The 15385-nt window shown below is 39.7% G+C and overlaps 1 protein-coding gene across 3 annotated transcripts in view; it reads right to left on the reverse strand.

Annotated features, from left to right (window-relative positions):
• waplb (WAPL cohesin release factor b) overlaps nucleotides 1–15385 on the reverse strand; it is a 59026-nt gene that overhangs the window by 18584 nt on the left and 25057 nt on the right. For all 3 annotated transcript variants that reach the window (XM_036573169.1, XM_036573170.1, XM_036573168.1), the window contains exons 6-12: nucleotides 13562–13657; nucleotides 10917–11081; nucleotides 8662–8798; nucleotides 7957–8068; nucleotides 7048–7275; nucleotides 4818–4929; nucleotides 1727–1824 (exon numbers count right to left, since the gene is read on the reverse strand). In XM_036573169.1, the coding sequence (XP_036429062.1) occupies nucleotides 1727–1824; nucleotides 4818–4929; nucleotides 7048–7275; nucleotides 7957–8068; nucleotides 8662–8798; nucleotides 10917–11081; nucleotides 13562–13657 (948 nt within the window). The remainder of the gene's footprint in view (nucleotides 1–1726; nucleotides 1825–4817; nucleotides 4930–7047; nucleotides 7276–7956; nucleotides 8069–8661; nucleotides 8799–10916; nucleotides 11082–13561; nucleotides 13658–15385) is intronic.

Consider the following 15385-nt stretch of genomic DNA (forward strand, 5'->3'; position numbering starts at 1 on the left):
TATAATTTATGTCAGATAATTACTAGTCTTTGCATTTTTGCAAAAAAATTGTGTTAATAGAAGCACAACACTAAATCAATTTTATTAATTAATTACACAGATGTTGCAATTACATTAACTACACAATGAAATTTTGTAAATTAATGACGATGATTCTTCTTATTATTATATATTCTGCCTGTCAAGGTCACATACAAACTGATCTCCATGATGGCTTAAAATGGTGCCTACTTGTAGCTCGTGTTCGCAATAATGAGTGTGTAACGCTAATGCTAGCCAGGGAAACTCCAGCCTTTGCGATGAAAATACAATAATATTTACATCGTAATATGTATACGATAATATATACATAATATTTCTGTGGCAATAATAAATACATATATTTGTATATGTAAATTGATAAATTGACCCTAAATATTTTCAATAACTGCTACGATCCAGATAAAATTTCAGAAGTACACCGTAGTCATTCAGTAGATGTGTCATGATGTGATATGAGGGAAAATAAAGTGGGGAGGCTTCTTCCCCCTAGTTACTCTACCATAATTTATGAGTTTTTTTAGATGATGTAAATGTCTAGTTTTATCCTAACATTCACATAATCAGGACGCTCACAGCACACAACAAAAAGTGACTGGTTGAAGGATTCTTTTGCGTACTGACTTCAGTGAATACTTGATTTCGCAGAAGACGAATGATCAACAAACAATGCATTGTACAGCCTTTACTAAAGCAAAAGGTCTAAATCCTAGTTCTGGCGGCAGTGTAAGCTGGTGTAGCTCTTGCGTGCCCCGCTGGCTCCACTCATTGTGCTGATCGATACGGAGTGGCTGGATGCCAGAGTTAAAGCAGGCTGCTCTCACTTCATTACGAACACACACTCTGAGCTGCACTCGGCTCTCCCTGCACTAAAGAATTAAGACTACAAGTACAGGCTAAAGAGGAAGTCACGGAGGTTTACAGCAGTCACCCATGGTAAACTACACAATTACATCTCTGGCCTGCAGCAGCCTACTGGGTTTTAAGTGTGCAGGAAAGTATCCTGCAGACTCGATATTCTGCGCATCACTGCACTATCAATGGAGATTTGCTATTAAAAGGCCTGTTTTATGGAAAAACAAGTTGCTCTCACTTTCTGAAATATTAAATAAAGTTCTAAAACAATGAGTCACTCTCCTTACACAGAAACTAAGCTATAAAAACAGCCCGTTTTGAATTCAATGTTTTCATGATATTATGAAAAACCAAAGCATTCGCATCTATCTGCCTCCGCGGCCTATATCAGTTTGGCCCTGCCAATTCACACTGAATTTATAAGGTGTGTTTCAGTCTGGACGGCTTTTTGAACACAGCGCAATACAGCACAGCCAATCAGAACAGAGCATATTTCCTTATCAGTCTTAAAGGCACAGTTACATCAACAGACTTTATAAGTGTAAGAGATAGAGAGGTTGGAAAATAGTCACATAAAAAGGAATTGTCCATTTTAATCATGAGTCTACAACAGGGGGAAAAAAATAAAATACAAGAACAACGTAGCATACGGGCCTTTAAAACTGAGGCAGCGAAGCGAGTGAACTGGCATTACTCTGCTGACCCCACTTTGATGCGTTTCTGACAAGCTTGAAATGTCTGTGTGACACGTAATGTGAAGTTAAAAGTGTTTGGCAGTTTTCTGACAGCATGTAGGAGCGTGTGTGTGTTTGTTTGAGTGAAAGATACTCACACTCTCCAGAACGCGTAGACATCTCTCAGCCCCCCACAGCGAGGCCACCAGGTTCTCCTTATCATCCTCTCGGCTCAGATTCTCCACACACTCTTTCACTGCAGGGGAGAGGACGCAGCTGTCACATACACACACAAACTCACACTCTCTCACTCTGCTGTTTTCAGTTCTGTATTTCTTACAAAACAGGAATTATACCAGTTATGTGGCAACTTAGGTAAAAGTTGCTATAATTATCCACGAGCTGCTGTTGAATGATTAACCGATTAATCAATTATAGGCCATTCAGCAATGCAACTCTTTCAATTTCAACAAAAAAATTGTACATATTGTAGCTCATTTGTACATATTTTAGTTCATTTCCAATAAATAAGCATTCCTGTGTCAATAAGCAGATATAGCATATTTGAACTGTATGCATGAGGGCGCAACAAACAACAGGCCAACTAAAAAAATGAAGTGCGCATGTAAAAAATAGTGCAGTTCGGGAGCACTTTGAGAGGACGACAGCACAACTACAGTGACATAGCATATCGAAACAAACATCTGTGATGGACAGACAACTGTTTCATCCATGTTCTCCAAGAGAACATGTGATGCACAGCGGTGTGAGGTAACTACACGGGGCATAGGACATAGTGAACAGCAACAGCTTTCGAGAGCTACTAAGCTACACTGAGCCAAAGCTATCCAACTGTTCTTACTTGGGTGGAAATGTAGCTTCAGAACTTTAGAATACAGACTTTTTAGTAGCACATCATTATACATTCCAGTCACTTTGGTAAAATGAAGTCCAGTTTATAGTCCAGGCAGCAAGCATCGCTCCAAAAAAAAAAATAAATAAATAAATAAAAAATGCCGTAAAAGAAACAAAATTTTTGTCTGCTAGGGTGTCGCAGACCTCGTCACGTACATCAAAAAAACTGAAAAGGCGCAGGCGCTGTCACGCACTCTGATTGGACAGAAACTCAAAGTTCTATGTTTTGGATTGTTGCCATGGTCACGGTGTACGGCTGAGTTTACTGTCTTGCTGTTCCGCTGCTTTCAGAAACAGAACAGGTTGTCAGCTATTCAGAACTGGGATCAATATGCTTACAAGACAATGTGTTTTCATTTTCAAACCTTTTTCCGTGACGGTGATTATGTTAAAAAGTAGTGCATGCAGAAAATGCACTCCGCAACAGTGTAATTCTCCGCCAGACCGCACTTCTAGACTAACTGGAGTTTTTGAGAAAACAGCAAATCTGGCAACCCTGCGTGACCAAGAACTCATGAGTGAAACATACATGTGGAAACAAGTAATATTTCTGGTTGCCATAGCAACCCTGCAGCTTAAAATTGTACTGATAATGCAGTTTCACTGCAGCAGCTGTTTTCAGACTGTTCTGTGAGGTTTCAGTAGCTGCATCGTTATACAAGTTTTCATAGAAGCTACAGATGTTCTATTCTGATGTTTTGTCGCTGACGCAGGACTATGAAAGCCTACAGCGCCGTAACACCCGTCGACCACAGTTCTTGTCGCCTAGACTATAAATTGGACTTGATCATGAACATATCCGTCAGCTCTCGTTTTAAATAGAAGCGGGTTCTTGCGAAGGGTGTGTTTGATACAGTTTCGGGGTTTTTACTTTATATATACACATATATATACATACACATATATATATATATATATATATATATATATATATATATATATATATATATATATATATATATATATATATATACACACACACACCCTTTATATATCCATCTATCAGTACTGCATTCCACTGCCTATACAAGGAGCACTTTTTAATCTCTCAGTGCATAATACAGAATTTATCTGATGCACTCATAAGTGTGTGTATATCAAGAATTATAAAACAGATACCTGATTGGCTGAGCCGCGCTCGAAGTCTTCGTAAAATCCAAGATATACCACAGCTATGACCGCCTCTGTATCACTGCGCCACGGCACGGAAAACCCTTCTGCTGTTAATGGATTAATCTTTGACTCTAATGTTGATCGTATGGAGCACTGAATGTACTGATGAGGTAAAAACCCATTTTTTGTTTTAACTGAGGGGCTGAAAACGTATGTCCTTAACTCGAATGTCTTACATGCTTCAAATGTCCGTCTTTCAGTCAGAAGTAGCGTCAAACCCAGGCTGAATCCCAAATGGCTCCATACTCTCTAGTGTGCTGTGTAACATTAAGTTTAGAAATTCTAGCTTCTGCTGTCAAATAGTGCACTGCTTGTCGAGTATGAATGTGGATCAATCCCAAACGAGCATTTTTAGCAATAGTCTGCATTGTTGGGCTGCAGAAGAGTATTTGAATTCCTACGTTGTGCACTACGTGGGGTGCAGGGTGCCATTTGAGATTCAGCCCTAGCGTGAGAAAAGTGGCGTCGTCAGACTGGCAGAAGACTCGCTGTGTTAATTTGGTGACCAAAAAGTACTTAGAAACTGAAAGTGTTTGCATTAAATAGTGCTGTGTCATCATATGTTCACTGTTACACGAAAAAAAGTTTTTAAAAAAAATCATGAAATGTCTGCATTTTACAGTGATTGGCGACCAAACGTTCTTCTCCTCATTCATTCTCCTGGTTGCTTATCAATGATACCGTACTCTAAAGGAGCTATGTTTCTTGGTTAAATACTTGTTTTTGTCAGTTATTATTAATAACCTGATTATCTAAAACATTGTGTATTTTAATATATTTTATGTTGGCTGCCATTTTATGAAAGTAAAAAGCCACGAGAGACTGCGTTACTGCGATTTTATTACAGGGAACGGAGTTTTAGGCACTTTAGGTGCCCAAAAAACACCCTTCTCTGTGATAAGATTCCAGTAACCCACGGCCTCTCATGGTTTATTGCTTTATTGCAGAATGGATACAAGCGTGACTCGGCCAGTTAGATTTCAGAGCTTTAGGACTGGTTCTTGATTTTAGGCTTGTCATTTAACAGTTAATTGCTGACGAATGCTGGTCACTTATATATGCCAACGTTTTCGTCCCTAGCTGAAGTCATTTAAAGGCTGAAATATGAGACAAGCAACAGAGAGGACACACAAAAGCAGATGAAAATACATGCAGACAGACCTTTATCTACAATGTGATCAAGGCCTCCCAGTAAACGGAGCTCCTCTTTGAACCAGTCTCCTGCCCTCTTCGAGGTTAGCGATAACAGCGTCTCCATAGCAAGATGCCCCGTCTGCACAAATCACAAACATCATGACAAAAAAAAAATAGTTAGAAACATTCAGATCAAGGCCCACACAGTCACACATTCTGAATGTTTACACCCTGCATCAATGAGCATTTCCAGTGATCGGCTCACATTTGGATTTCACTTGACTGCAACAAAAGCCAGCAGTGAACACACACAGGAAGTACTGTGATCAGATTACCAACAGCTCACTCACACTTCATTTCTGAGATGGTCAGAGACGGATCTTTGTAAGTGTAAGTTTAATGCATTTCCTCTGACTGTGTATAGTAAGCGGAAACATGTTTGCAGAGTGCTGACTAGCAGGTGAAAGGAAACAAGAAAACATAACATGCGAGGCTGGAGTTCCCCAAATCAAGAGCCTTCCTGCACTCTGGGCTAATAAAAGTGCCCCAGCCAGCTTGTGAAGTCATGGTAATGAAAACAAACAAAACTAGAACAAAACGAAAACAGAAATGACGCATGTGTTGATTTGGTTTTTATGTATAAAAGTTAAATGAGACCTCATCTGGTTACATGGGGACACAGTGAAAAGTGCAGCTAGATTAACTAATTTAAACTATTTTTGATAAGTGCTTGCATTCCACTCAAGGCTGCACAGATGTATGTGCATGCCATGATTGTTTTGCATGTGTTATACTGATTAACTGTTTGGAGTCAAGTCTCTCAATCAGCAACTAAACCTGTAATGTCGTTATACGAACAGGTTTTGAAAATTTTTTGAAAGTTTTGAGAATTTTATAAACCTTTCTTTTTTTAGGCGCATAAATAATCTTGCCTCAGAAATACTTTGCCAGTTTATTACAAAGCAGGAAAACAGTGGAGTGACAACCAGATGAGCAGTAAGTGGCAACTGTAGAAAGCCAGTGCACAGAACAACTTACGGGCAGTCAATCTTTTACTGTTTAAGGCGTACAGCTGTGGACTGTATTACCATTAGAAATCAAAACACAAAATCAAAAAGTTCTTTAAGTAAAAGTGAAACCTTGGCTTAAATACAAACAAACTTGAGAACATTTAGCAAGTTTTAGTTGAAATACAGACGTAAATGAATTAATGACAAATGAAATCATACAAATAGGTACGCATGTTTTATGCATTTTATGTATTTACTCCACATGCTTTTAATTTCTCTCTCTCTTTTTGTTTTTTAATATAAAGGCCTAACCAGGGACTGGAGCTACAAATTAGCCAGATGTTATTGCATCTCTTATAGACATTATATGAGTTGCATTCTATGTAACAATGTTTATCTGTATTGTCCATGTCAAATAAACAAAGAAAATAAATAAATAAAAAACATTTTTATCATTACTGCAATATGAGTTTCTGCAAATGCCCATTTTCTATATATGCCCATAAACACACATAATAAACTCATTAAGAGCTGCAATAACAGGACAGATTGAATTGCCTTATACAGGCAATTCAATCTGTCCTGTCATTGCATTGCCTTATAAAGGCAGTACCAGAAAAACATCACTTAATTGCTGGCACAAGCCATTAGAGGCCTAATGTGTGCTTATGTGTATTTGATTTTGCAGCCTGTACAGAAAAAGCTGTTGAGGTAATGCTGACTGTTCCTCAGTCTTTCAGCATACAAAAACGTGCCTGCAGTTCTGATGTAGACAGCTGTTAGTATTACTCTTTATTTTGCTCAACAGTGAATGGTGCTTTCGTAATTTTGTATTTTGGTGTTTACTTAAAGGAGACATTAGTTAGGTTTCTGTTTACACACTAAAAAAAAGTCTGTACTTGTGTCACACCTTGTCAGAGGCACCGTAAATTAGCGTAAATTAAATAAGGCCAAAATACATCCATGTACAATCCTCCCATAAAGCACGTTAATGCAAATAAGCTTAGTGTTTTCTGTAAGCTTCGACTAATACTTGTGCTTGAAATAAAGGATCAAGAAGAATCACTAACCGCTTCTACGATTCTGTCCAAAAAGGTCTCGATAACAGCTATCTGCGCTAAGTAGCAAATGAAGACAGCATAACTTTGGTATCGTCCGAATCGGATGCAATTTTTCTTCTTTGAATAGTTTCAAAATCAGCAATTCTTAATCGAACCGTTTAACTTAAGATGAGCAGCAATCAGTACCGTGATGTTCTCCAGATCCAAGTGCTTATTATGGACAGTCTCGCAGAGCTTGCGGATCTTCTCTTTCACTTTGTTCATCTCTTTTGCCGTGAGTTGGCTGTCAGCGGACTTGTCCTGCTCCATTTCCAGCAACCGGATCATCAGCTCAAGGCTGGCCCGGTCCAAGTCCATGTTTAACCGATCTCGGCTCAAAATGTACATCAGTGACGCCGCGCATAGAGCTAGATTCTGAGAGAGTGAGGGAGAGGGAGAGGGAGAGAGAGAGAGAGAGAGAGAGAGAGCTTGATTAGGATTTCTTGTTCATTGTGTTATGTCAAACAATTATTTGCCATCTAAATGTAACTGTGAAGGCTGAAATAGCTAAGACGTCCGAAGAGTTGCAGAAGGCTTGGGCCTTATGGAGTGCAGTCTTAGGCTACATTCAGATTGCAGCTAAAAGTGGCCCAAATCCGATTTACAGCCCAAATCTGTCGTTCACATCTTTTTAATGTGGCCTATATATGACATCAGCCTAATCCCACTCCTGAACTGACCCACATAAGTAACAGAACTCTGATCCACCTGAAACACTCATTAAACAAACTCAGCTGTCCTTCTTAACATTAAGATTTCATGAGACATCAAAACGGGCTTTGCTACTCTTTTACTGCTACCATATACAGTAAAATGACCCAGACTCCTTTTACGTGTGCCTTCCAAAACGAAAGACATCAACCCAACTGTAACTACAGTAACAAAGGCAAATCCGTGTCACACATGCAGAAAAATATCAGACTTGAGCCACTTTCACCTGCACTGTGAATGCAGCCTCAGAAATAAACACAGAACCCAGCTGTTATACACCTGTAGAGCATAACAACTGGCTTGAGAGTGAATGTGTGAGTCTGCATGCAAAGACAGTTGGCTTACAGGATGCTGGGGGGCATCATTGAGGGTTTTAAAGACCTGAGCCACTTTTCCTCTTGCCCTCAGGTGCATCCTGAAACTGGGCAGAGCACAGCGTGTGGCCAGGCTGATAATACTGCAGAGAGAGAGGGGAACACAGATTGAGAGAAAAATTTATCACATATAACAGCAATCAGCATTTACTATTGCTCTTAAGGCTGGGCAATATGGTAAAAATATAACAACACTAAGGTATTTTCATTATATGTACCACTTTTAATTGCAAAAATAAACTTTTAACAGAAATACAGTGGAAAAAGTCAAAGAACTGTTAAGAGAGACAATGACATCTAAACAGCTACTTCTATAGCATTTAAATGCACTATTTACTAACAAAATCTGTCTTGATTCATGCTGCTGTTCAGTGGTCTACAAGTATCAATAATACCCATGATATAAACCAAAGAGAGTACTTTCACATAACACATCATATTGTTTAGATATTCTCACTCTGCCCACCTGTTTTACTCGGTCATTAACTTGGATTCGACCTCAAGTTTCCCAAAAGCATCTTAGCACAAAGACAATTCTTAAACGGTACAGCAAGTATCACACTTAACACTCTCTTACAGCTAAGATGATCTTAACACTAAGATACGTTTGGGAAACTGGGTCCTGTATGTTAAATCAATAAACTGACGTCACAAGGTGTGCAGGTTTCGGTCCTACCTAAGGCAGCGAGTATTAAGAGGTTGGCCACTCTTGAGGCCAGTGGCCAGGTACTCAAAGTCATCTGTGAACTCCTGGTTCTCGCCAAACTCCACCACGTCGTTGAAGTGTTTCACATGCTGGACTACCGTGTATAACTGCAGGCAGAGATTAGGAAAAGGAAGAGACAGAGTTATCCATATGCATATGCCCTTCTGCCATCAGAGGGAGTAGCCAGCTATGTTCTTCTTATCTCGGACTGACACACACATACGTTCCCCCATTGGATAGTGAGGAAAAAGGGGCTCAATATTGCGACACACTGCAGCAAATCTGGCAATTAAGCCCAACACTGCGTTAATGATGCTGCGCAAAACAGATATGTGGACCTACAACAAGACAAAAGGCATTTTCCGAGCTAAATGCTTACATAACACTCAGTTTGTGATAACATGCCAATATCAGAGTGCAGAGAAATGGGCTATTCCCGGCTGTTGGCTGAGGCCCAGCGTCCACAGCTCTCATGCCAACATAAAGCAGGCGAAGGCAGCAGTAGGTGTAGCTTAATGATGCAGAGCGCTCTCCTATCTCTCTCTCTGTTTCTCTCTGCCTACACGATTGGAATGCTTTGGTTTAGTTCTCTTCTATTTGTGTGCGGTAGAGTCACTGAGCTTTTCTCAATGCCACTGTACTTTAGTGTAATGCTACTTAGGCTGGGTGGCACATCATCTATACAGGAGCTGGTGTTTTAAAGGATAAACTTAATTAACAGCAATGTATATCATTTGCTTGTATTTCAGATTATTTTGAAAGAAGAGCTCAAAATATATAAAAGAAAAATAAATTCTAAGCTTTTTTTTTTACCTTTACAATACCATGCAAGGTTTCTTTTAGTTTCATTTTAAGAGAAGGAAACAGAACAAAGCAGTCAGGTTGCTGACTAAAACAAGCTGTCAGGTTGGTAATACATTTTAGCATAGAGCAGCAGCATTTAGGATGCATGAGCTTGCTAGCTTTATTAATGCAAAATGAAATACAAGGTGATTCAAAAAGATTCATCCGATTTCAAAGCACTATATTTTTCATAACCGTTAGGTGCCGAGGAACCAATCACACAGCAATTGAAAGAGGGGGTCATAGTGTTTCTGACTGTCACCGGAAGACGGCTCCCTTCAGTCTGAGAGGAGATGCGACCCCTGAGCAGAAAGCGATTTGCGTTCTCACTTCAATAAGAGTGGATCCGTCATAACTGTGCAATTGACTTCGAATTTGACTATGGCGTTAATGTCCATACAGCTGGAGGTTTACATAACAAACTTTATGCTCATTTAAACCATTTAGTTTACTACACTGTTCTGTAATGATTTACAAGTAAATAAAAGCATTTTGTAATCAGACAACACTCTAATTGTTGGCAGTACTGAAATCCCAGCCAGCAGGACAAGCAGGCAGACTAAAAAGCGCATGACTACGTTCAATCATCCTAAATATGCAAACTGAGATCAACTGAACTCCTGTGCCTGGTTGCATAAAACACCACAGGCTTTTCCCTTAAGTGTACCAAAGGGAATCTGTTAAGGGTGGTACATAAAATCTCTCAGACATTTCTTTTAGCTAAAGGAAAACGCTAAGGTTTTTTTTTTTTTTTTTACAAAGGTGACAGAGGTTTTGCTGTAGTAAAATCCCATCATGCGCATGACCGCATTCTCTCATTAAAAAAAAAAACTGTCTTTCAGCATGCAGCTCTACACTGACTAAAACACAAAGTTTTGATAGGAGTTGTGGGAATGTGTCAAAAAACTGTATTTACTGACTAACAGTGCGGTGGTCGAGGTCATCTACCGCTACACGATCTGAGATTCACGATCTGAGATTCCTTCACAACTTGAACCAGTTTGAGGCAAATAAGCAATGATATCGGAACGGAGTTGTACAGTGTTAAGTGGAGGGCTGTAAGCTCCCATTACTGGTTACGACATTCGCCTTGTAGCTCCAGTGCAAAACTAACAAAGCAAAATTAAGTTTTGCCAAATGTGTCTTAGCTTATCAAGTACACTAAGCTGTAAATTTGAATGCGACTAATAGCAGCTAGACACTGCAGAGACAGCCTTTACCCTTCAATACAATTACATCAAATACATAACATGACTTAGGGGAAAAAAACCTAAACCAAACAACCACCACCATGCATGCCACAAAATATCTGATCTTAGCTATTAACTTAAAGCAGCTTCACTAACTGCGGTCTTATTGCTGCCTCGTCTGCTGTGTCTCACCTCCTTGTGCTCCTTCCTACATTTCAGTGCCGTGACGATGTCCTGATAAGGCTGTGTGGGGATGGTGACCGACTTGATGACTTTGGGGGGTAAGGGAGGAGTTTTGAACACTCCTTCGTCTCCCTTGTGCAAGTTTGACTCCTTACTGCCTCCGGATGAACCAGCCTGCAGGAGGAATGAGAGAAAGATATTCAGTGAAAAACAGGAAAAACCTATTCAGGGCCAAACAAGTACCATTTCTGATTTGAGATCATTTGAATCTAAAGCCTGTCTTGTGCCACGTCAATCTCCCTGGTGCCCACCTTACACAGCTGCTGTGAAAGGGCTCTTCCTGATCAAACACGTCTGAGGAGAAAAGAAAAGCTACAGTGCTGATTATGTGTGTCTAACGAAGGCCTTCTGTATTACGTATGCCTATTCATGCCTTCAAGGACCATTCAGTCAGTTACATGTAAAAAAATAAATAAATAACTTGAAGTATTAATCCTGCTAAGGTGACCACTGAGTACAATGACTATCACAGCTTCTGAGACGTCTAAATTTAAAGCATGTATAATTAAGAAAAAGGATTACAGCTGATAAGAGTTAGAAGGGTTTTTTTGTGCGAAAGTGAAGTCGCACACTAGGGGGGATTCTTTGGGTAACAAGTGCTGTTAGTGGGGTTGTGTGTGTGTAATGTGGAAGCTGAACATAAGTGAACTGAATAAACTTTATTTATGCCCAAGGCGCAATTAATTACTCAGCAACAATAGACTAAAAGACATCACACATCAAATAAAGGGAACAAATACAAACAAGTGTCTACATACATATTTTTTGGGTGAAAGGTTTACAAGCATAAATATGAATAAATAAGTATAACTATCATTAAAGATCAGAATGCCAAGATAAATGAATTAAAAGCTTTTACAGCTTAAAAAATTTGCATCAAAGCAACAAATAAAAGGCACATTTTAGACTGGGGTGTCTGAAGTGCAATGCTTGTGCATTTAGTTGAGGGCCAAAATAATATACAAATGAAAGTAGATTTTAAATGAATTTATTTTAAATATATATAATTATCACACATCTTCTAAGCCACTTATCCTTCATGGGGGGAGCTTATATTTTATACTTTATTTTGTTACTAATACTTAGAAAATATAACTATAAATCAACATGATTCATCACCCTGTGGCAAACAAAATTGTTCCAAAACACGATATGTTTTCTTCCAAGTACATTTTTCCTCCGATTTTTAATGTCAATGGATCCTATGAATCATACGGCCGTTAGGGAGTTGAAATATGAACATTGCTACATCAGTGCAAATAGCAAACTTCTACTCCTGTGCACTAGAGTGATACCATTAACATTACGAAAGTGTTCTTCAGATTGACAGAGAATGTGTTGTATATGGTTCTATACAGCACCTTTTTGAAAAGGGTTCTAAATAGCGCAAAAAAGTGTTCTTCTGTTAAAAGCTTTGAAAAAATAGAAGAACTCTTTTTGGTGCTATATACAGCCCTTTCAAAACGGTTCTATATAGCACTGTCTACAGCACATTCCCCATGAATCTGAAGAACACTTTCACAAGGCAAAGAACCCATGCACAAGAAGGAATGTTCATGGTTCTATATAGAACCATTTTCTTTACTAAAGAACCCCTGAAGAACCTTCTTTTTTAAGTGTGCAGAGTTCCTAATAGGGGCGTGATGTCAACTGCAGACTGACGACACCACTTCAGTGGTGTATTGGGTGAGTGGGGTGGCGTTGGGGTTACATTCTGGTAGGCCAATTCAAAAGTCCTCACAGGCCACATTTTGGGCAGTTCTGTTTTAGACTGTGTGTGAATGTGTATGTCTGTCTGTCTGCCCTGCGATGGACTGGCGACCTGTCCAGGGTGTATCCTGCCTTCCGTCCAATGACAGCTGGGATAGGCTCCAGCACCCCACCGCGACCCAGAAGGATAAGCGGTTTAGATGATGGATGGATGGATGGATGGATGGATGTTTTAGACTAAAAGCGGTAATTGCGATGCTTTATCACAACAGATATAACAATACCTGCTGAGGAACACGAAGAGGAAAATAATCAGTAGTTTTATTGGTATTGTTCCCGTATTTATTAATTAATTTGTGTGTATCATGTAAAATATACATGAGTTCAGATATTGAGCACCCCTATTCATTATAAAGGTCGTTTAATGTCCAGCCTGACTGAACATGGTTAAATATGATTTGAGAGAAGCTGGAAGTGCTGGTGGGGTTGTGTATGTGTGTTTAAAAAGCAGTGAAGTTAAATGTGTTAGTGTGATATCATAAAAGTTTCTCCAGGCTTCACTGGGCACAGCAGCTGTAGGCAGTAACTCTGGCGTGAGCCGGTTCTGCTGTGCTGGCATAGAGAGAGAGCGAGAGAGAGGGGGGGAGATATAATGGTGCTGAATGGTGCAGTTAGTGTTTGGTGCTGAACTAGCACAAGCCACTAGCAGAGCCACTGGGACAAATACAGCAGAAAGAACTGGAGGAGAACAGACATAAATAGGGGAGGGCATTTATATAACAGCAACAAATAAACACTGAAGAGCAACGAAGGTCAGGAGTAGTTGTTCTAGAGTCCTCTGGAGTGACTTGTGCTTGCGTGAGCGTAGGGGTTGTGGCACTTACCGGAGTGGCCTGTGATGCAGAGGGAGGAGGAAGCGGCAGCTCTTCAGCCTCTGGTTGGTTCCAGTGTCTTGCATTATATACAGCTTTCGTTGGAGACTGTAGACATACAAACACAAATCGGTAAATGAAAACAAGAAAGCAAAGCACACCAAACACAGGTAAACAAGCAAAACACTGAATGAAAGTCAACAAACTAAAAAGTTAGCAAACTAGTGCTGGGTAGTATTGACAAAATGGTTATTCTGATATTTCTCAGATGATATTTCATGTAAAGGTGCCACAGAATGGAAAACTATTTACACTGGCACTGTTCACTAAGGAGAGCTCAGTACATAGAACTGACATACTGTGAACCTCAAACACGTCTTACTTCAAATGTAATTCACATATTTGAAAAAGAGAGCGGTAAAACGGGCTGATTCCAAAATCCTAAACTGTTAGCGTAACAGTCTTGACTCTTTAATATTTATACTCCCAAAATTTGCAGACACCAGCCCACGTTCTAGCCCAGCAGGTATTGTGAAGAACGAAACGACGACAACAGAGCAACAGCAATGAAAATGGTGGGCTATGCACAAAAATGTACCTTTCTACGTTGTGAAGGGGACGACCGCACTTTTCATACCCCCCTCTAAAAGAACCAAACTGTCAGTGGACATGGCTTCCTGTTCACTAGCTTCTTAGCCGAATGTTCCATACTACCTTAAACGCTACAGCTTGTACAGGTGCTAGAATGCAACTGCAGCACGATTTAAGGTGGAAAAGAAAATTCACAAAAAAAGCTGGTGAATAGGAAGCCAACTTCAGCTCCCACATCTGTAACAGCATCCTGGATAAGTTTGATTTGAAGTAGTTATTTAGCTCTGCACATTTCACTCCAGACAGCTTCTCAAACCTCGCTTCGCTCAGCGTTTGACACTGACGAAAGGGGCAATTCCAACTTTATTAGCATCACAACCCCAACCGCAACCTGTAAGCAGCTAGCCATGCTGTGTGATTTTGTCCACCAGATCATCTTTAATTATAAGTTTCATAGTGAGCTAACAACTTTAATTCACTTTGTGTTGTTGCTGAGATCGAAAGTAAGTAGGTAGCACAGGTAATGTTAGCTACAAGCAAGCTCCAAGTTACTAGCATAGCTAACTATATAGTATGACAACATGGTTTATTTACATGGAGGTTCATTTTATTTTCCTGCCTTGTCTATTTCGACATGTTGCTTCTGTGTGAGCCATCGCAGAGCCTCGCTGTAAACCTGCTAACCACAGATCATCAGAGCCCACCAAAAAAGGGAAAACAGCTTGGATCATTCTAGAGTCAAATCATAGGGCTGGAAAGGGGGGCATGTAAAACTGCACCTGGGCATTTTTTGCCCCAACCAAAGTCACATACCTTCTACGTAGACATCAGAGAACAATATAAAATTCTAAATAAATACATTCCATGGTACTTTTAATAAAGTTAATGAACCCATGGTTCCCAAGTACTGCTACTCTATTGCGTACAAACCCGACAGAGTTGAATTCCTAAAGTTCTGCTCTCCTTTCTTAAAGGCTCCTTATTCCAAACTGAATTTTCCCTCAGTTTAAATAAGAGCTGGACCTAGGGTGTAAACACTGTTAGTTTCAAACCGCACCAGTTTATATAGCCCATATATGAAAAAAAAAGCTGTCCGTTTTGACATAAGCTTATTCAGCCTACAGCAGTTTAAAACCACCCAATCAAACTGAACTTAAGAGGAGTGTTTCAGCCCAAACTGCTTTTAGAATGAGGCACAAAACAGGGCAACCACAAAGAATAAGTCATTTACATACAATGCACTTA

The sequence above is a fragment of the Colossoma macropomum genome, unplaced genomic scaffold (assembly GCF_904425465.1).
Source record: "Colossoma macropomum unplaced genomic scaffold, Colossoma_macropomum, whole genome shotgun sequence".
NCBI lineage: Eukaryota > Metazoa > Chordata > Actinopteri > Characiformes > Serrasalmidae > Colossoma > Colossoma macropomum.